A 22,761-nucleotide genomic window follows, 5' to 3' on the forward strand; every position below is an offset into this window, starting at 1 on the left:
GAACGCTGCGAAGACGTGATACGTGGTAATGGAAGAAAGTCGAAGATGCCGGTAAATACGAAAGAAGAATAGGGAAGAAGGTGGAAAAAAAAGGGGGGAACTGGGTCGCCGTAATACGGGAATGTCGAGATTCGATAACGGCTAGGCGGTTGGTGTGCCAGCTTGCTGAAGCTTAAACGACGCGACAGTAAAAATCCTCGAAACGACGAGAATCGCACTATCGTACACGTTATAGGGTTGTAGAGTTTCGGAGTCGCATCTTGAGGGGCACGGACGAAGGATGGAGGCAGCAGCCGCAGCTCGTTTCTTATATATTTTTGTATGTTTTGTTTTGTTTTGTTTTGTTTTGTTTTGTTTTGTGTATGTGTATGTGTATGTGTGTGTGTGTGTGTGTGTGTGTGTGTGTGCGTGTGTGTGTGTGTGTGTGTGTGTGTGTGTGTGTGTGTGTGTATGGGTGGGTGTGTGCGCGCGCCCCGTGTTCCGTGTAACGGTGCTGAATGTAATTTGCAGATACAGTTATTGCACTATTTTTTTTTGTTCCATGAACGTTTTGCTCTTCGTACTCGCTAACCTAGTGATCGTCAAGCTAGACTAGATTGTATAACTACGTCTAGAGCTGTAGTTAAGTTTCTCGTAGCTACGTTTCTACGCCGTACGCTGTTGTGTAGGAGTGTGTTTCCGCTTGTAACTGTGTATTTACATACGTGCGTCGGGGGTCTCTGTGCGTGGGTGTGTGTAACACGTGTACATGTGCGAGTACACATTGTTCTTTATGTTCCTTTGGGCGCGATTGCGCACACGAGTTAGGTACCATAAATGGAATTTACCATTTCGTATTAAATGTATCACTCGTTCTCTCATTCTTTCGCTTTCTCTCTCTCTCTTTCTCTCTCTCTCTCTCTCTCTCTCTCTCTCTCTCTCTCTCTTTCTGTCTGTCTGTCTGTCTCTCTTTGACTGTCTATCTCATTCTTCCCAGTTTCGACTAACAGTAAGTAAGCTTTTTACACGTTTTCTCTCGATTCCACTCTCGCTTCGTCATCGTTACTTTCCAAAACCCCGTGTTACCTCCTACTAATTAGATTACATTAATTACCTACTTATCACTTTACACTACATTTTGGTTTCCCTTTAATGCAGCGCCGTTTCACTTGGCTAGCTCCATTCGGTTTATTACCTAGACAACGTACGTGAGACTATGGTAAGTCCTATACACGCCTTAACGCTTAAGACGTCTTTTAAATACTTTTTACAGGACGAGGATCTCCGTTGATTCTTCGAAAGAGTTGGAGACCGCTCTCTTTCTCATGGTTGAAAGTGGAATCGAGTCGAGAAGCGGATTTTCCGGGAAGGGGAGTGATTATACGGACAAAGGACGTAAGGGTAGAGTATACGAGACGCACGATTCGAGTTTCTCGTTTCTCCCTTTAATCGACTTTCTTTCAATACGACGCCTCCTCTCACGCTTCGCGCCATCCCTTAAATTCACGCTACAATTAACATCTTATATTCTAACCCTTACACCTTCTCCCCCCGTTTACGCGCGGCCCTTTCCCCTCTCCGCTCACTCGTTCCACCTTTCAGAAAAATAACCTATATTTTTATTTTTTTTGTTCGCCTAACTAATAATGTACACGATATTTTGTTTCACTTATGTTCTTACATTGTTCCTTACGTTCTATTTATCTCACGCACAGCGCTTTCTTTTCACTTACGACGATTCAAAATAACAGCTTTCGTCGCCGCTGCACGTTGGTATATATTTGTATTTATATGTATGTATATATTTATTTATAATTCTTTCGTTTCTTCCTCGCGATTGCTGTAGCGTGTCCCTTAGGCTGCACGTAATTGCGTTTATACCGGGAAACGGAAATCGATAGTGTCCCAAATTGCCAATGACTTGGCAATCAAATGAATTTACATTCGGTGTTTCGTGAGTCGTGTACGATTAAATTTTCTGTTAATTCGTTGTATTCTTACGCTATTTTTGAAAAACGACTCTTACATCTCTCGTATTTATCAACTATGAAACAATTGACGGAAATACGGTGGACACGTGTTCGGTGTTGATTTATATCTTGGGCCACAATTCTTACGTTTTAGATAGACGATGAAAATTTTCTTAATTGTTGTACAAGTTTTTGATTCCTTTTTGTATAGTTTCCTCTCCAAGGTATTGCCAGAGACGAATTTACAAGGTAACAGCGCTGACTCGCGAACATTGATGCGCGTTAATCGTACAAAGAACCGCTTTTATGATGGAATTTAAAATATTTGAAGCCCCGAAACGCAAAGGTCTGAAAGAATGAAGATTACCAAACGATCGGATCAACAGGCTGGGCAATTGAATGTCTCGTGTAATAAATCAATGTGACGCAATTTGTAATTTCAAAGAACCCTTCGCTACGTTCAACTTGTATTCTGTCGAGATGTTTTGCGTACTGGGAAGACACTAAGAGATTCTCGAATTACGCGTAGTTACCAAATTTGTGTATTCAAGTTTTGTGCTTCGGACGTGGAAACGTTTACTCGTTTCGTTTCTCACCGAACAGAACGATATTAGTTTACGAGGAATTAATGGCACGAAATGTTTGTGGTCCGCAAGATGGACTGAAGGCACACCTTTTGTATCCGTATTAACATATTACATATCGCATCGTTCAAAAATTAGTAAATTTACCGATAATTTACCTAAACACTACGTTGTTCCGTGCTGATTTGATTTCGTTATTATTCTCCCATATCGATACTCTCGCGTTCTGTTCAAGTTCCGACGTCTCGCAAATGTCTCTCTAACGTTCTTTGATCATCGCGCTTTTGATTTGAAAACATCGAACGCTTTTGATTCGTTTAAAGCACGATCCGTCTATCTTTTGATTAATAACAAAGCTGTCTATCGCTTTTTCTTCTCAACGTTCCTCTCTTTCCGTTTTATCCATACCCATCCCCCTTACCGTCCATTACCCCTCCTCGTTTCCTCCCTTCTCCCATTCTCTTTCGATCCGTTCGTTTAAATCCTACGGGTTTCATTGTATCGTAGCGAACATCGTGGATTTCGTACCCATCGACGCGCACTCGTACGATGAGACAGTTTCATTATTGAAAGACACCGTACAAACACGACCATACAGTATGACTAGCAAAGGGTGATCTCGAGCGGAGGAACATAGAAAGCACTGTACTGGATCGCCGTTTTGGATCGTGCTTAAAACCGAAAGGGGACTAAGCACGGAGTAAGAAGAGACGGGTTACGAAGGTCTAAGGGGGATCGTAGATGGCCAAACCCCCCCAAACAAGGGGGTTCGGCTCCGTCCACGTTTGTAGTATTTTAGACTGGCATTCGCATTCTCCTAATCCCTGGCCTCGTTCTTTTCTAACGGTGTACTTTTTTGTTTCGCTACTGGTAACGGTTTTTAAATGCCGAAGGATTTTTGTTCTTCGATACGACGGAATTACACGGAGGCAACATTTCAGAGATTCGCGAGGAAGACAGGATACAGATTCGCGAGGAAGGAACTCGATGTAACTAATCTAACTTTCGTGCTGTTTGTGCAATGTGTCTATCTATGAATTGTTTAATTTCTTTCTTGTCTCTCGCTTGTTTTATAATTCTCATTGTTCTCTCTCTCTCTCTCTCTCTCTCTCTCTCTCTCTCTTTCTTTCATTCTCATATTCTGGCACGTACGCGCGAGTGTCCACGCATGCTTACACGTTCCTTACTTACACTTGTTTCGACTTCGTACAGTTTTTTCTTCATTAGGTTTGGCCAAGTCGAAATTCGGGACGTCGGACAGACCGTAATCGATTATTCCCATTTCTTATCATGTCGCTGAACCGTCGTCGTGTCCCTTTTCTCTCCATTCTATACCTTTCGTTGTTGCGAATTCGTAGCTCACAAGCCGATCAGCCGAGAGCGAGTTACAACAGAGAGAGACGCAGGGGTAAACGGCTTGTTCTCTTTCTTAAGCTTAATGATTTATTGCTTAAGCGTCTTATAGTCGAGATTACCTCTTTGGTTCTATGGTATGCGTGTTATATAAAAATCTAAAGTATAAGTTAAAAACCACGGTAGACCCGATACGATTCATTGGTGTCGACCGATTACTGGACGCCCTATCAGATCCGCGGTTCCCCTCGTTCTATTGCTTTTTTTTTGTCGTTTTTCTTTTTTTCTTTTTTTCATTTTTCTTTTTGTCTTGTTCGCGCGATCAACGCGTCGAGCACCGGTCGACGCCCCTCGGTGCATGCGGCTGATCTTTTATAAAAATATCCAACTGTCTAACTGCCGCGTCAGAAGGATCAAGTCGAACAATAAAAACGGCTCTTCGACTGTCTGCGAAGACTTCGTGCATGATTTGTCTTTTGGCCTCGAGCTTTATAATAAATATAATAACCGAAGGAAGAAGTCCTCGCAGTGGCGGAAAATGGATTAAGACACGTGGATCTATCAGTTCCGTGGTTCACGATAGTCGAGTGGTTGTACGAAGGTGCGTTTAACAGTTCCCCAGGAACGCGGAATCGTCGAATTTGTGGAGGTCTGCTTCCGCTTTGCCGCCGAATTTCGAATCGCCCTCGAGTAACGTTTTATTGTAACATACCTACCTAACTAGCTAATTGTTTGAATTCTGTTTTTTAATAACGCATTTTTTTTTTTCATTTACTTTATATAATCTTCACAAGTGTGTGTACGTGTATACGTGTATACGTGTGTACGTGTGTACGTGTGTACGTGTGTACGTGTGTACGTGTGTTCGTGTGTGTATGTATGCGTGTGTTCGAGTGTGTGTGCGTGCGTGTGTGCGTGTGTGTCTGTACGCGTGTACGTGTACGCGTTTATCGGTCTCTCTTATTTATCGTTTATACACCGCGATTACTCGTCGACCGCCGTTTCGAGTTCCGTGTAACGCGTTTTACACCATTCGCGTCATCGACTTATTAATTTTCGCTGTTAAGCCCAAACTACAAAAATAATGAATCCGGGTTACGGGTCGGTGTCTGGCGGCGTTTCGTCACCTCCCTTCCGAGAATAGAGAAGTTCAGCGGCGTTTAATTGGCGGAAAGTGTAAATCACGAGCTTGATCAATGTGCGTCAATTCATTCGTCTCTCTTGCGATCAGTCCCTTTGTTGGACCATGCAACACATAAAATATTGGCTGTTTATGTTACAAACGGTCTTTGATGATCACATGGTGGTCCGCGTACCCCGGAATTCGTGTTTCGTTACTGAAGCTTTTGACACTACCGTGACGGCAACGCTAACTATTAATTCAAGCCGAGAGAGACACTACATTATATCCTACAGACTGGACGAGAGGATACCTCCGATTTGTCGACGGTCCTTAATTTTCTCTTTCTCGTATAGATTGCCGGCTATATTGGACGTGAAAAATTACGGGGAACATGGAAGTATTCTCTTTCATTTTTTTTCTTTTTCGTTTTGCTTTAAGAAACCTTTATGGATAAGAATTCAACCCCCTTGTGTTTGTCTTTTCTTTTGCTTCGTTTGCTAAACGGTCGTTAACTATTTCTGGCGATTGCTGCCTTCTGATTTATGTCTTATCAAGCCGGAAGCGGCAAGATTTTTGTTGCTTTTGCAGTCGCGGTGGCGTCGATGCTGACGGAAATTTTGTTCTTGTTGGTAGTGGTGATAATGGTGGTGGTAACTGTTGTTGCTGTAGAAGTTGTTCCTGTTGGTGGGGTGTACTTGCTTACCATCACACTAGAAGGCTAGGCGTCAGCCAGTCCTCATCCGCTAGCTGGACCGCAACCAAGAACACACTTTACCATTTGAACACACAAACGCTGGTTAAGTCTTGGTCCGAATTTCAAGAAAACAATAGAAATATTCTCGACAACTATTCTCTCTTTCATCCTGCTCTCGCTCCCTTTCTCGATTCACACTCGCACGCGCACCATCTTCCCATTCTCCTCTTTAATTCTAAAAACCATTTTGTTTTCTCGCTTCTCTATCTCTCTCGTTTCCTCTCGCGCAGTCTCTCTTTCGTTCTTTATTTCACCTCTTTTCATTCCAACACACGAAGACTGATCGATCTGAATCTACCTTTACCGTGACTCAACCTCAATTGCTTTTAACGTTCTAAAAGAGTGAACAATTAAAGAGATACTATCCTACGAACTGTGGTGCTTCGCTTCAACGAATAAAATATGGTGAGAGGAATAATATCGGTGTCATGTAAACATGTAATTGTGATGTTCAATCGGTCGACCTTTTTTTGCGGACTAATGGCTATGTTTCAGGGCAATTGAAATGGAAATAACAGCGACGATACCGTCGATACAATGAAACTTTCGTTCGTATTTTTTTTTTCACTTTTGTTTCTTGCGTTCTTCCATTGAGGTGCATCTCATACCAAACGATGATACCCATTTTATAAACACGTTCTCCAGCGACATTTTTCTGGTCGAATTCGAGGTTGAGCCAGGTCGTAGATGCAGTTTCCTTGATGCAAAGTGATATTTGAAAGTAAGGAAAAGCCAGGCCGTGCGATGATAGTGGTAGCGATCACTGTGCCTGCGAACCGAAATATGTAAATAAAGACGATTTTTCGGACGATTTCGAGTATCTCTCCTGGCCGATAGTCATCGGTTCAAAAAGAAATTTTACAATTTTTATTCTCCTCTTTTTAGTAACTGCAACAAGAACGGATAAATCTTTCTCGAATTACGAATTTCGTAATTATATTTAAATACCCGATATTTCCTTTATAAAATTTTAATCGTCGAGTTTCCGACGAGTCGAATATTTATTTTTCAACGATATTCCTTCGAGATTTTATCTACTCTGGGATAGTCCGGGCACGATTAAATTCTTCGTACGGTTCACTATATCGTATTAATATTTTCACTAATTACTTTTTATATTTTTACGTGTCATATATTTGATTAGAAATTGAAATAACTTTAATTATTTACTTTTTTCTGTTTTCGTCCTTGAACGAATCGAAGAAAATCCAGCGAGATATTCGATTTCAGACAAATAAAGTTAAATAAGCGTGTATTTCAGCCAAGTTCGTATCTCCGCCGAACAGTCGTGTATTAAATATCATGCAGAACGGTGTGAAACGATTACGATGTTCGCATGCATGTAAATAATCTCACTTTGTGGTTCGCATTCAACATCACCAGTCCATCTTTCTTTATCGACATTTGTGGATACTTGTGTTTAAAGTATTTCTTACAAATGCACGTGTTTCGCATAGAAATAAATACAAAAATAATGAAATTTAAGACATTGTTATAACAGAAACAGTAATAAAAAAGTATTCCCGTTCTTTTCCGTAATTATAACACTTTGTTGTTATAAATTTTAGGCAAGTTTTATGAATGTATGTTTTATACATCGGTATAAATATCTAACGCCAACATTTATTAAAATTGTATTAAACTCCCGCAAAATCGATCCCTTCTACTTTAGTTTAGTCTCTGTTCTCTTTTACAGATATTTGAAAAGAAAACATCTATTAATATTTGAATAAACTGAAGGATTTTCAACAATGAGAGATGTCTTATTCAATTTGAAACCTAGTTTGTTATTTTTTGGATAAGGTATGATTTGTTTCGAAGTATTTGACTTTTAAATTATTTTAACGTGGAAAATGATAATGAAAGTATTTAATAAAACAGCAATAACATTCAAAACGTAACGCGATGAATAAATTAAAATTTCTATTACTTTGACTGAAATTGGTTCTAAAAAATACTATTGCTTATTATATATTATAAATTAATATTATTAAATTATTCATTTTTGTCATTTCAGTGATTTTCGCTCCTTCCCTTTTATAAATTGATATGTACGATTTGAACTTAATTTAAAATTTGTACTTTGCACGCAAAATAATTACAAAAACATTAATTTTCATAACATAAGCGACTTCTAAATAATTGTATTACACTGCTTAAATAAATTTCGTTACATTAGTTTTCATAACTAATATTAATGCAATGAACAATTATTAAAAGTATTGAAAGTATATCATTAAGATCAATGCCTTTTAAATGCGTATAAGTTTTGTCGAAAAAAATCTATACCACGCAATTGAATTTATACAAAATTTAAATTTTGCGTCTGTAAAATTGTACAGGCTCCATTTTTATTAAGGCAGCACGGATAATTTCGCTTAATTAATTTGTCCATTTCACAAACCAAGGTAAATGTCCCCATTAGTGTCTTTATCCCCTTTATAAACCAATTGCTCTTATTCCTTTACTAAAAGTAACAACGAAATAATTTTATCGAACATATACATTAAAGTGTTAAAAATAAGAGTTGAAAATGTTGTATCTATCAATTTATTTACTATGTGGGTTATAATCAAACTGTTTAATAATTTAAAGAATGATTATTGATCGAATAACTGATACAAGTACAGACAAATTTTAATAAGGTAGGCCAATGTATATAAATTTCATATGTCATCGCATTTTATATAAGGAATCTATTAAATCGTATGATGATTATTAAAAGTAGTAAGAAAAATGCGATAAAGTTTGACGATTGGAACATTGAAAGTAGATCTAGGTTTTTGTAATATTTGAACAGCCAAAATTGAAGGACATATTCTGTTTAGCTACAAAAACTTAAATTTAATGAGTATCTACTCTTGAAAAGTTCATCCCACCGATTTTATCATGAAAACTATTAAAGATAAGAAACATTGTACAAATATATTATTATACGTCACCCGCATTAATATAGTGCAAATATTGGTAAAGATAATTTTAAAACCGCTACTTCCATCTTTGTTTTAAATATTCTTATAAAATAAAATAAAATTGACAAAAAATTGAAAATATGATAAAAATAATTATGAAACGCATACATTATATTTATGTAACATTAGTATGCATTAATAATTAATATTAAATACTTATTAATTTGATGCATCGATCGCTTCTGCACATTTCATTTTCTCATGCATGCATAGTGTGTTAATATATACAACGGTGTGTAATATCTAATAAATTATTGTCACTTTATTTGTTATATATTTATCCTAGATGAACCGTATAAAGTGCTAGTTCCTTTCCTGGGAATTATCAGAAATAATAATAATAAACTTTCAATGATGTACATTTATATATAAATACCATTTATAAATGTTGTCCACTCTCTTGTAATTGTGTCCATGTTCTGATTTTAAATCGATTCTAACAATATTGTCTACACATTTAGAAAACGCAATTGTTATTAAGGAAATTAATTGTATAAAAAAAATAAATATAGACAGTATTTTTATAAAAAATTACCAAACGAATTTTATTTATTTTAGTCTTATGTTAACGTATACCAATTTGTAACGGTTAAAATGTGGTTCGTATAGTATTCGAAAGGAGAAAGTTAATGGGGACATTAAATAGTCAGTAGTAAGCACAAGTAAATTGATTAAAGGAATAAGAGTCCGAATGTACATTTTACACATAATATCATTGCAAAAATTTACGTCACACTAAAATTTGATTTAATTTAAAAATTGAAGAGTTTCGACGTTCTCGAAATCCTTCATTGGAGGTTTCCTTAGGTGTCAATAAAATATACTTATTCTTAAGCGATTATATCCTTTTGTTATCCGATAATAGACCCATTTACCTTAAATAGTCTTATTTTATTCATTTCTAATTTTACTAACAAAATAAATAAAAAGATGCAAATGTATTGACAATTATAACTCACTTTAATGCTTGCAATAAGTTGTTTATAAGAAACGAAATTTATTGTGTTGCAAAGCTATTCATGTATGCTTTCACTCAGTTACAGTTAACAGTGATAATCTGTTTTTAAGAAAGCAGCCGAGATTTGTCAATGGTATTATACTGTTACAAGAATTAAAAGTAAATTATTAAACTTAGAAAATTCTACGTAATGCACAAATCAATAGTCAGTATAATCAAAAGTAAATCATTAAACTTAGAAATTTCCAAGTACTTTACAAATCAATGATTATAGTTGCATTCACGAACAATTAAATAATTACGGAAGAACATCAAACTAAATATGACTCAAAGTGTTCGTCTTCAAGAGAAACATAATTATGTTTGACCGATGAAGCTGCGTGCACGAGAAAATAAGTGATTGCAAAGTGTCAGAGAAATTCGTGCGTGTAACGTTAGGAGGGTGCGAACGTTCATTGTGTAATGCGGGATTATATAAATTTCAAATGAATAGGTAAATGGCAACACATAGTAGGATTTTAGTTCTTATACTTTCCCAGATCATGAAATCAGCAAACCAATTAAGAAGCCACTCGCAGCACAAATTTTCGCATTCAACATCACTCAATCACCTCAATAAATCTTTTATTGTATACAGAAGCCAAGACTGGAATTGGTAAAACTATTATTATAATTTGATCCATTCATTTAAAACTGTTCAGTTAAGTGCAAGAAAAAGAGAATCGACTTTGATATCGAATCGATTCTCAAAATCCAAGGACATCTTCACAAACTATGCGACACTATTATTTATCAATATTTTTACATCAACCTCGGTCGATAAATAGTAAATATTTCTAAATTTCATCGCGTAAAAAAATACTGCTAAACATAATTAGAAGATCATGGAAATTTAATCGTATTGTACAACCTTCACAGACAATAAAACTATACGGTATTTATTCTATCGCTAATCTCTGATTTATTTTTCTGAATTGTCAAAAAGTGCGAACCTTTAATTATTTTTAATAGTAAATATTACTGTAGCAAGGACAAAAGAAAGAGAAATAACGAAGAAAAATCAGTTTCTCTCTCGCACTTGTTTTCGCAATACGAGTAATACAAACTGTCCGTAGTTCATCAGGAACATCAGTTTTTCGTTAATAATTCACCAATGAATGGATCAAGAAAACGTCACAATGCAGAAACACGTAAAGCGAGGTACACTTACATAATATACGTAATATAACATAATATGCACGGGCATAGAATAAAGGCAGAGAAAAATAATGGATACCTGGAACTGTTGCATCGGGTAGGCCATCATTTGTGCCGGTGGTGGTGGTGGTGGGGGTGGGGCTTGCACCCCTGGGGGTGCCGTGACCGTCGTGGCGTGATGTGGCGGTAACTGTGGTCCCCCAGGTAATCCCTGGCCCCAACCTGCTGGCGTGCCAGCGGCGTGGACGCCCATTCCCATTCTGTATTTACAGGTTGTACATGTAACCTTCGTGTAAATACATGAATACATTCGGAGAGAAAAAGTGCATTTCCACTTATTTAATGTATTATCCTAACGGTGACGCAACATTCTGTTTTTCCAGTTCGGTTAAATATATGCGGGTGACGAAATATTTCGCGTTTTATCGGTTATTTGCAGGTACATACAGAACGATTTATATAAAGTGAGCGATTCACTTATTTCTGAAACACAAAGAAATACAAAATCACTATTTGAACAAAATTGTTTTATTCGAAGGAGAGCACCCTGTGTGGCAGGTAGGGTGAATTTGTCAGTGTAGACGACAAGGACATTCGAAAATCAACTTCGTTCTTTTTTTAACGGTATGCTCTGTTTTTGGTGGCAGAATTCGAAAACGTGATGCATTTTGAGAATAAAAGTATTAAGATATTCCGTTTACGAAAGAGAAATACGTTTGTTATCGCGTTGCCAAAAGGCGATATTAAATACAAAAGATGAATTAACTTTAGCGATCGTCGTATTTAATATTTTAATAGGTTTGATTCTAGATACATATAAATCATATCACTTTTTGTAATAAATAAGTATCAAAATCTTATCATAATATTATAAACGTAGTATCGAGTATAATAATACTCAATACACGGTACAATCGATAAAAATTTTCTAATTTTTTCTTGAAAAACTGAACTGAAAATGTTGAATAACATTTTACCTATACGAGATTAAAATTCGATTTGACGTATCTCTCAATGGACTTTATTATATGCAAAACACATAGAGCTTCGAGTCAAAGTTATACGATAAACTGAACTTTTATCTGTTTGAACATTTAAGTAATTTTGCCTTTCAATGAAAAAATTGATTCCTTCGTTATAAATTTCAACATTGCTACATATTGTGTACAAACACCGTAGACAGAATCGAACTCGTGGATATTACTATTACGGAGTGCAAGAAAGATTAAATAGTTTTGGAAGGAATTGCAAATCGTGTTGTGTCAAACATTTTAATCTACTTTCGTAAGAGTTACAACTTACGACTGTCCAATTAACAAAAATTATTCATTAATGACTGATATTCTTTTTTCATTAATAACCTTTCTTCTTTAACTTCAATCGTTAATAAAGAAATTTTTTTTACAAAGAAATTTCATTGTATATTTCTCACCTATTTTGGGACGAGAAGTCACTCTCTGCTTGATTGTACCACAAATTATGAGATAGCCTGTATATTTCAATTATATTATGACGAATAAAGACATCTGTTGAGGAATAGATTCTTTTGTGAATAAAACAGTAAATTTAAAGACGATGTACTCCAATGTACGCATTAAGTTGAATATAAATTTGATGTACCCATACTTTAAAGGTATAATTTCTACGGCAAAGAAAGGAGATAGGACAGATGTCATTTCTATTAGTCACATTTATTATTACGTGGTGTTCGATAATGCACTTAAAATTATTGAACTGACATTTTTATATCGTTTGATATTTACGATACCGTGTAGTAATAGAATATCTCCAATGGCTATAAGTTACGTAACATCAACTCCTATTTTCCGATAACATATTTAACACGATATTAATTATTTATGCGATAGAATTGCATAAATTTATCGAACGAATCAATTTTATCCAATTCTTTTGTGTTAGGTATTATAGAAAATAACGATTAAAAGTTACAAAATTTTCAATCGCCGAAAGTTATACCGTATTTGAGGAAAATTTATCGAATAGTTTTGATAAATTCACATTCTCTATAAGAGGGAAACTGACCGTAGACCGTTTCCCGCAAATTCCCGTACCAACTACGATCGGCATATATACGATCCTTTACCGATTACCTAATGTCCCAGCGTATAAGACAGGGCCTGCTAGGATGCCTTACTGACGCGTTTACTGACTGTCCCGGAATGAAACGCTCTCCTTACTTTTCCTATTTCGCTTTCTCTCTCTCTCTCTTTTCATTATCATCACACTTACAAGCCTTTAAAAGAATATCTAAATTCTTCTTTCTTAACGTTTCTTTTCTCTTGAATTTATAGACGTTATAACGTGATCTTTAAGTGCATATAATTCCTTTGTCGCGTGTTCCAAAAATCTCTCGTCTGAATTGACATTCACGCGTCAAACGTTCCCATCTATAAATGATTAATCGAACGAATTAATTCGTGTCTTGCGTTGTATCGTAACTGCAAACTAATAGAGCCAATGAATATAATTTTTCATTTACTAGGAACTTGAATTTTTTCTTCATGACTCAGCACCACGAAGGGTTCCAATTAGACGGTAATTTTGTTCGTATATTTTCCAGATCCTAGGGTTCTTACAATTTGTAAGATCTGTTTTAGGGACACGTGGAATTTGTTTCGGTGAGCGAGACTCGAGGGACCGGTCCAGTACCTGAGGGCGCTCGTTAGTCGAGGGTGGTCACTTTGCTCTGAACCGAACGCATGTATCCAACCAATCAAATATAGTGTCTGTTGCCCTTTCCAAACTGAAAATACTTGTACAATAACCAATCATCCACCTGTTCCACACCAACAGCATGTCCATTTCCACTCAAACCAGAAGTAACTTACAATTTCTCTTGTCAACAAGCAAGTTTACCTTTATTAACCCTTTGCGGACGATTGTCAGGATATATTGGACAACATACATTTTGGATGCACGCGGAGAAATTTAAACTTATCGTCATGGATCAACATCAGAAGTTGATTTCTTTAAGCTTTTCACGTCTAGGGCTGTTTACATTTGGCCACCTACAAAACTAATCACAATGGACACATTATATTCGACATTCACAAAATGATGCATAGCGGCTAGGTTGGTTATATTCGTCATCCACAAAATATTAAGCATAATTAATATAAGAGCGTAGAGGAGCTCTGAAAACACAAGATACTCTTTACGCGTATAGTGTGCACTAATGGCACGACGACCACCATATATATCGATGGTGTTCCCCCAACGGCCAGTTTTACAGTCGCGAAAGAATTAATATGTACGTGACGGATGATTCGATTAAAATAAAATTAAATTATTGAGTGAAGTAATCTTTAGATACGTCATAATTTCTTGACATCTGTTTCAAAGGTTGTGCTCCAAAATGGTCGTCTGCAAAGGGAAAACCGAAATTGAGTTACGAACAAACCATCGACCAGGTATAGGTAGAATTTTTATCTAAATAAAAATTTGGAATAACGAAAAAAAGCTAAATAACATTTTAACCGTTGCTCGTTGAAGAAAAATTGCGTTCTTACCGATATTGTTATTGTGATACACTTGCGTGGTGTACATCTATAATCGGTTACATTGTATTAAATTGGTGTACAACAAAGAAGAAATTTGTTTTCTTAATGCCCTTTTCTGTTTTACCCTTTCTAGTTTGTTCTTACTTAAACACATCTTTTCTTTCTTGAGGTCATTTCAGATGTTAACGTTATGTGATCAAAATATATAGTAGTGTATGAAAAATCTTAGTGTATATATTATTTTGTATATGAAGAACTTTTCCTTAATTGTATTTGAATCCCATCGGGTATGTAAAATGACAGTTTCAGGTCTGCACAGCGTGATGTACACAATTGTAAGCTTCAATTTATTTCGAACGTACACTATGTTTAGGGGCACCATTTAATAGATCGTAAAAGTGTTGGAAGATATACTATTCCAGAAATTACTTCAAGCTTTATACCACGTGATCCTTCAAACTTGCCCTATTTTATAGTCTGCACACTTTCAGGTCACAGGTTCAACGCGCACGGTATTTACTATTTTATAACACCGTCAAATTTTCAATAAAATTTAGTCACTGGTTTATAGTCCACATTTCTAGAAGTCCTGGTTTAATACACTCGTTTACAGTCACAAAATATGCGTATACGTGGTGGGTGATATATACACATTCTCTACTTGAGATTGCAGGTTATTTACATATGGCAATACACACGGTTGATGTAACGTAATGGTTACATTACGATACGTATTATAATATTTAGGATACAAATAATAATACAAGTAAAATTTCAAATTCGTTTGTCAATTATAAAATATTGTTGAACACAAAGATAGAAAACTTATACATTTAGCAAAATAATGAAAAATTACTGCGTAAATTGTTTATAAAAGAATATCAACGTAAATACGATATTATAATAGATGATTAAATTATGACGGAAAAGTAAATTATGGTTGCAATCGTTAAATTGAAACAAGTCTGTTTACGGTTATATCTCGAAAAAAAAAGAATGAAATTGCTTGTCGTTATTTAAATCGTGCCAACAAAGCTGCATCGTTCCATTTTGAGCAACTAGCGAGTGTTGTCGATCATTTTCCTTTAAAAAGAACACTCAAACAAAGATAATATACATTCATAAGAAAATACGATTAACACTACAAAAGTACCATTCATTTGGTGTAAATTAGACAAGTCAAATATAATAGTTTTTTTTTCTATTAGACCTTTTATTGAGAATGATCACCCTATTAAAGAGCGTTTATTAAAGAATTAGAAATTTATATACAAAAGGACTTACACCGATGGTGTACGTATATTAATAATACGTGGGAAATTTATTATAAAATTTATGGTCATATTGGTTAAGTTTAATGCGTATATAATCAATTAAAAATTTATAGCCTGTTTTGCTTTACAAATTTTTACGTTTCGTCATTTTTAGGATTTACATAAAAATATAGTATGGACCACATAAAATAAATTGATAAGTGGTTTTACTCAGTATTTTCACGTTGCTTTGAACATGGAATAAAATGGTTTCGTTCAATCATTACATGAGATGTTTATTTCATTATGTGTTTTGTCTCACTTTAATGAATATTTTACTCATTGTTCGTCGTATGCTATAACTATGCAAAATACGAAAAAATGTTCAATATGAAAGTTATATTCATTTTAATGTAAGCTATAAAAAGAAATGTAGAAATTTATGTCAATTCCATTAAACCAAATTTACATGTAACTTTTCATTCCTTTTTAAAGTAGTGGAGAAGAATTTTTGTTACTTGCTATACCAGTTCTTAAAGAAGTAATTTTTAACACTTTATGTAGTTATCCCTAAATGGATATTATAAATCGATCTTACATTTAGAGACCAAAATAAGTATTATTTTCTAAATTTTCGTATTAATATTTTTTTGTATTAATCATGTACTCTTTTTCAATAATGAAGTGATGCATTTCTATGACAATATAAACAAAGTTGAAACGGTAATCAGGGAACTAGTGGCGAAACTGTTTCCGTTTATTAAGTACGGTCGATAAATGATATTTTTCGTAGATAGGTTTCGATTAGTCGCGTGTGTTACAAAGTAAGATCGTGTGTCTTTTCAGGATCAGAAAAATCAGTCAATTTTTACTTGGTTGAAGGTTTTACGAAGACTGATGAAAACGTTTATCGTAATATGACATTTCCTTCAGGATTGATCCATCTTTTTCCATATTATACATATTAGCTTTCTGAATTTAAGTTTGCGACAGAAATTCGGTAACTATGAATTAAATCGAATTTATTAGAATTTATATTACTACATAATATTGTGTAATAATAGTTTAAACAATTTTTCGAATCAGAATCACTGAATTTTTAAATACACAGTATACATGGCTTAAACATTTTTCAACTTATAGTACGTATAAAATATATTTGATTCAGAGTAAAAAATACATCTTAAATCCTCTGTGGTTTTAATATTTGAACGTTATCGCTACTTTTTCGTTCGATATTCTTTCTCTCGTAACACGGTTTTAACTAATTATTAATGAAACAAGTGGAAAAAGTTTTTGTTTTTTTCTTTTTTCATTTCATTCACGTGTCTTTGTTTATACACCACTTAAAAATATTTTAAATAAGCTACTAGGTTTTGAAACATACATCACAAAGTGATGTATACATTGTATATTATTTTCCAAACCATGTTTACATAAGACAAATGGCTTGTGCAAAATATTTTATTCATCGTTTTTGAATGAAAGATTTAGTCATTTTCACCTTTTGTATTACTATTACAGTTTTGTTTCTTTTGTGCAGAATGTTTAGCGACACACTTGTATCGTACATTGTAATAAAGTCACTAGTGCAATTTACAAGATCTCGTGTCACGAACATTAGCGACGAGCATTAAGTTTACCCATCCTTTCAACTTAGAGTGTGGCAAAAACTGATTTGGCCTACTGAGCTTTGGTTTCATTTACTGATGTTAGCCGTTTAGCTCTTCTTCTAAATGATTAAGATCATAAAGATAAACATGCTACTATGGTACTGTGATACTAACAATACGTTCAAATAGTTTTTTTTAGAGGACCTAGCAGGCTATATGGTCAGTTTTTCTTTATCCTTATTTTATTACGAGCGTCTTCTTTAATCATTAACAAGTTCACTGCAGTAGTTTCTTTCATGGATTTTAATATTTGATAGTAAAGGTTTATTAAACTTCGTATTAGATTCTCAAATATGGTACGGAGAAAATGAAAGCGTAAACTTTTCAGTTATATTCTGTAAATTTTTATAAACACGGAGGATAAATTACGAACATATCGTCTTAACGTATAGTAAAAATAACCGCACGGAATTTTGTTCATTTCTCAGTGAACGTGTTAACGGTATTTGAGTTATATACAGTGGATCAAAAAAGTATTCGTACACTATACTACGAGAGAATTCGCCTAACCTGTTCGAGAAATCTAATTTTAATGAAAGTTTGTATGCACGTAAAGGGTTATAATACTGGACCACATATGACATAATCTTTTTGTCGACAAAAATGTTCTCTAGGGGACAAAATTATGACCCGAAAATTTAACATTTCTTCATTGTTTTAATACAATTTTTGGGAGGGACTTTTTTCAGAAGTGAACGGTAGTGAAGTAAAAATTGAACATTTTTTATAAAAAATTCTTTGTTCTAATTCGTACGATTACAAAGTTATAAAGAAAATGAAAGTCGTTGCAAGCTCTCCAATCGTTTGAAGTAGGCTGAAATCAGCCTTTACAGTGCCATTTTCTTTACGATTTTTCAAATGCAACTTGCTAATAGTGTGAAATAGAGCCACACGTTTCGTACGAAAAATGTTCAGCTCTTAGTGCTCGATCATTCTGTTGCAAAAAAGTTCCTAGAAAAGTTGCATCAAAAAAATAAAAAAAAAAAAAACATTAAAATCTTCGAGATTTAATATTACCTTTCTAAAGAAATTTTTCGTGGACAAAAATCTTTCTCTACATATGCACTATTATGCTCTACATTCCCACAAACTTTTACTAAAATTAGTCTCACGGGTAAGAAGAATTTCCTTACAATACAGCGTACAAATACTTTCCGGAACCACTGCACTGTAGTACTGTACTATTGAAAACAATGGATCTTATATCGAGAACTGAAAAGACTCGTCTTGCAACTGCTCGCACAGAACAACTTTGTTACTTTTGCACGTTAATATTGTCAAACGAGCAGCTCTGCGACTGATCAATAACGACAATATCCGGAGTGAACGATACTCGACAAAGTACTGGATTCAAATTGTACATAATCGTATGCTTTGTACTCTTCTTGAAAGCAACGAGTGGGATCGACAAAAATAAGAAGCCGGATTAAAAAACAAAAGAAAAAAGAAACAAAACATCCGCACAAATATTTTCTCCGGAAAATCGAATAAAACGATTTTTCTGCATTTCCAACCGCTTGAAAAATAATCGAGCGTGTACGCTTTGTATGTACCACGTGATTGCTTTGTTCCACGAAGTTGAAGCGTTGAGATCTTACCCCATGTATTGCGCCTGTTGATATCCGGCGAATTGGCCATAAGTGTACCCTTGCATTCCTTGAAGGAAACCACCGGCCTGCATCTGCGTCGCTGTTGTGGGGTAGGATTGGGGTGGATACCAGTATCCAAGCTGTCCAGCACCACCGACGCCTCCGACACCCGCCGCCGCCGCGGCGGCAGCAGCTGCCGCCGCATAGTACGGGTACGTCGCCGACGATAACGCCTGGAAGAACACGGAGATCAATGAAACAGAAAAGAGTAAGGGTATTGGCTGGATTTAGTGCTTAACGATGTCAATAGGGTTAAGGATGGTAATAGCCCGCGTTTAAAAATCATTGCAATGTCTCATACGTGCCGTTACATTGTCAGAATAGGAACGATCCGGTGATTGCCTCGATGCGTTGCCGCTTCGACTCTCAAGTACTTTTCGAATTTTCACTCGGTGGAAAATTTCTCGAGACGATTACTATCGGAACGGTTCACTCTCGTTTCGGCGAGAGCGTTACGAATAAGATAAATAAAACGACAATCGACGCAACTGCAAAGATAAAGCGTAACAATTCAGATTGACACGGGTGATCAGCGATTACGGATCGCTGTGAAACATTGATCGTTCGTTTCCTTGTATCGATCTTTGACGAACGTATTTGTAACGTGGCTAATCTCTGTTCCTAAATATTTTAATTGTCGATAGCAACTGCTTTCGAAAAACCTCTCCGTTTTCTTTTTTCCTTCGTCGACTATTCACAGCTCGTGTTACTTTAACAGAGTAGCCAACGGAATGTGTCGTTAAAGATTGATGTATCGTCACGAGAGTAACACGAGTGGAAAAAGTACGGGGCGAATTAGTTCAAATTAAAGACCTCGATTGTTCTCCGTAACGTTTCCCAGCTAATTTAGCAGGTTAAGAAGGAGATCGAACACGAAAGCAGTCCAACTGCGTTGACTGTGAGACCGCCGGGCCATGATGAGGTACCTAGTAATGCGATATCTCGGTACTCGTGGGAGAAGCGCGTTATGGGAATAGGGATCAATTAGAGCGATGTCACGGGCCGAGTAACAGTGGATGGATGGACGGAAGTACTACCGAGGAGAGTGCAAGGTAGGAGAGAACGTACTTGGGCTACCATTCCCAGATCGGACGTACTTACTCGTCCTACCGGCGCTAATTGCTAAGAGACCCAATAGATACACTTTAGAGCAAGGCTTGTGAATAGACCGGAATCTTGCCCGATTCCCTGTCCTCGTCCTTTCCTCTATTCGTTTTTACTTTTTCGCTCGGCTCGTACCAGCCGATCTTACATCGAACGCGTAGCTCGAGTCGGATCGAACTATTTAGGAATCGAACGCTTTAACTACTTCCTTTTGCCAACATCTCAAAGGATTTAGCTTCCCATGATTTATTCCCGACAATGCCTTGCCAATGAAACGAATTTTTTATTTCCAACGATCGCGAGAAACGTTGAAATCGAAGACCAGTAACTGCTCAATTCCGACGCGATACAATTTAAACGATCATTTTTCTTAGCTTCGATTTTAGTCTCGAAATTGAAATGGAAATTAAAAATTCGATAAATTTCGCTAGCTTCTTTACTTTTAACAGAAGTAGAATAAAAAGTAACCGACGCGTTGCAAGTAGAAATTAAATAATATTAAAATTGTTACTAAATATTCAAGTTTAGGTGGGTTGTGATGTTACAGCCGAACCCACGAAAAATTACACATTTTTATTTTGTTCTTTTATGCCTAGCCGATATAAAACATACTTATAAACATTTTAGATTGCTTGTTCAGTTTCCGCCTATTTGCTAACAAAGAGAAACGAAAATCACATATTTTCTTTTTCTAGTTTCCTACGAACGTCGTTAGTACGAACGTCGTTAGTAGTCTTTAATCTAACGAATAAAAGAAGTCATTTAGAATTGTATTCTGAATTTTGTCCGAAATGTCGTCTCAGATTTTATCCAGAGCTCTATCGTAAATTTCATCGTTTCCTTTTTCCACGAGGGGTCAATAAAAGAGGGAAAGTTTACCTGTCCAGTTTGTTGAGCATTGTTCGGGTCTCCACTCTCCTTGCCCCAGCTGCATTTCACCGTTTGACCATTGATGTCGGTGTTGTGTACTGCCACAATAGCGTGTGTCGCCGATTCTTTGGTAGAAAACCTGGAATACAACCAACCGTGAACTTTGGATTAGCTTCGAACGATTCCTCTTAACGTAAATCATTATACACTTAAAGAATAGACGATCGGTTCTACGTCGCATAAAACACGTTTTGCGATGCAATTATGGACTACAGAATCTTATGAGATCCCTTTCTACGGGACACACCAGTCTTCACGGGACAAACACAAAATTAATCTTCAACTTTTATGAGATTCGGATACGATCTACTGCATAAAACTGTTACGCGACGTACACATCGAGTTACGCAATGTACACTCGATGCTCAGAAAAGTATTTATCGCGTACATTAAGAGTGATAATAATCACTTTAGAACTTGGTCTCGTTGTCAAACGTATTTGATCTCCCTCGTGTGTTGCGAGTACGGATGAAATTTACGTGTGCACGTGTAGAGGAGAACGAAAACGTGTGAATCTCGGCGAATTTAGATTACCATGGATCTGGGGATTCCATGTTAAATCGTAGTTTCGCGTATATCGCGCTACTTTGAATTTCATACAGTTTGGAAAATGTTCAAAGTGTATCGAGCATGTGAACAAACTCCTGATATTATCATTTTGTCGATAACGACCGAGTTAGCTGGCATTCCTTTCGCACACTGCCCGTGGGGAGAGTGGTGGGTTATTTTGTTCTTTGTCACGTGTTATTTATTTAGAAATGGGGGAGAGGGCGTATCAAAAGCGCTGTTCTCGGATAACAGGCGGATCGTGATCCTGAAAACACAGAGACAGCGCCTTATTTATCGTGTCCTTCAATTACGGGGAGGTTAAGGTTTGCCATTTGGCGTTTACCCAAGATTCAGGGGGTGGTGTGTGTCCCCGTAAATGTCGCCTATGTAACCGGGAACTGGAAGGGGTGCATTATGCCGCATGGCCAGACATAAACACATCGTTTTTGGGGGCATTATAAAGATAATCTTGTGTACGGATGCTTGCCCCGCAGAACTCGGAGTAGAGTTTCCGCTCTTTAATGAACGGGATTGCATTCTACGATAAAATGATTTCGAGGAACGTCGTGGAAAATAAATACTCGGCGCGTATCGCGGCTTTTAAACGGAACGCGACGGAATACAATACTGCATACACGGGATATTATTGAGCGGGAATTATTACAATTTAAAATTCTGTTGATACAAGGTAGCGCCAGAAGCTGTACGACAATTCGCATTGAATGATTCGTATAAAAGATCTTTTATAGGAAATCATTGCCGGCCGATAAATCGCTCGTCTTATAATATTTTCTTTCGTATATTATTCGTCGTTTCGAATTACTTTCTAAAGGCATAAATAAATAAATAAATTTCATTATTCCGTAAAACGTATCTGGATTCAGACGCGCAGGCTTCAGAATTGCTCTTCTTTAGAAAGATGTCTCTTAAAAACGCGATTATTTAATTCTCGTTTTACGATAAATCGTACAAAAATGTTTTGCACGTTGAATTGAAATTCTTCTAGAATGCTAAATAAAATCGTCTTGTCGTTTTACAATCCAATTTATAAGAAAAACAAGAACGACAATGAATATGGACAAGAACGGTCCGATTCAATTATTACTTTATGCACAAGAAAATATTGAATATTTTAATAGCTAACAGATAATATTATAATTATAATTATAATCTTTCCTTGCAACAGTAAAAC

General features: G+C 36.0%; 1 protein-coding gene across 10 annotated transcripts in view; it reads right to left on the reverse strand.

Moving 5' to 3' along the window:
* Positions 1 to 425: 425 nt before the first annotated feature.
* The window catches only part of LOC143143838 (cytotoxic granule associated RNA binding protein TIA1), an 833,023-nt gene continuing 810,687 nt past the window's right edge, over positions 426 to 22,761 (reverse strand). For all 10 annotated transcript variants that reach the window (XM_076305580.1, XM_076305662.1, XM_076305607.1 and 7 more), the window contains 4 exons: positions 20,970 to 21,099; positions 18,936 to 19,159; positions 10,970 to 11,150; positions 426 to 5,756 (listed from right to left, as the gene is read on the reverse strand). In XM_076305580.1, coding sequence (XP_076161695.1) covers positions 5,715 to 5,756; positions 10,970 to 11,150; positions 18,936 to 19,159; positions 20,970 to 21,099 — 577 coding nt within the window. In that variant the 3' untranslated portion in view covers positions 426 to 5,714. The remainder of the gene's footprint in view (positions 5,757 to 10,969; positions 11,151 to 18,935; positions 19,160 to 20,969; positions 21,100 to 22,761) is intronic.

This window comes from Ptiloglossa arizonensis, chromosome 1 (genome assembly GCF_051014685.1).
Source record: "Ptiloglossa arizonensis isolate GNS036 chromosome 1, iyPtiAriz1_principal, whole genome shotgun sequence".
Taxonomy (NCBI): domain Eukaryota; kingdom Metazoa; phylum Arthropoda; class Insecta; order Hymenoptera; family Colletidae; genus Ptiloglossa; species Ptiloglossa arizonensis.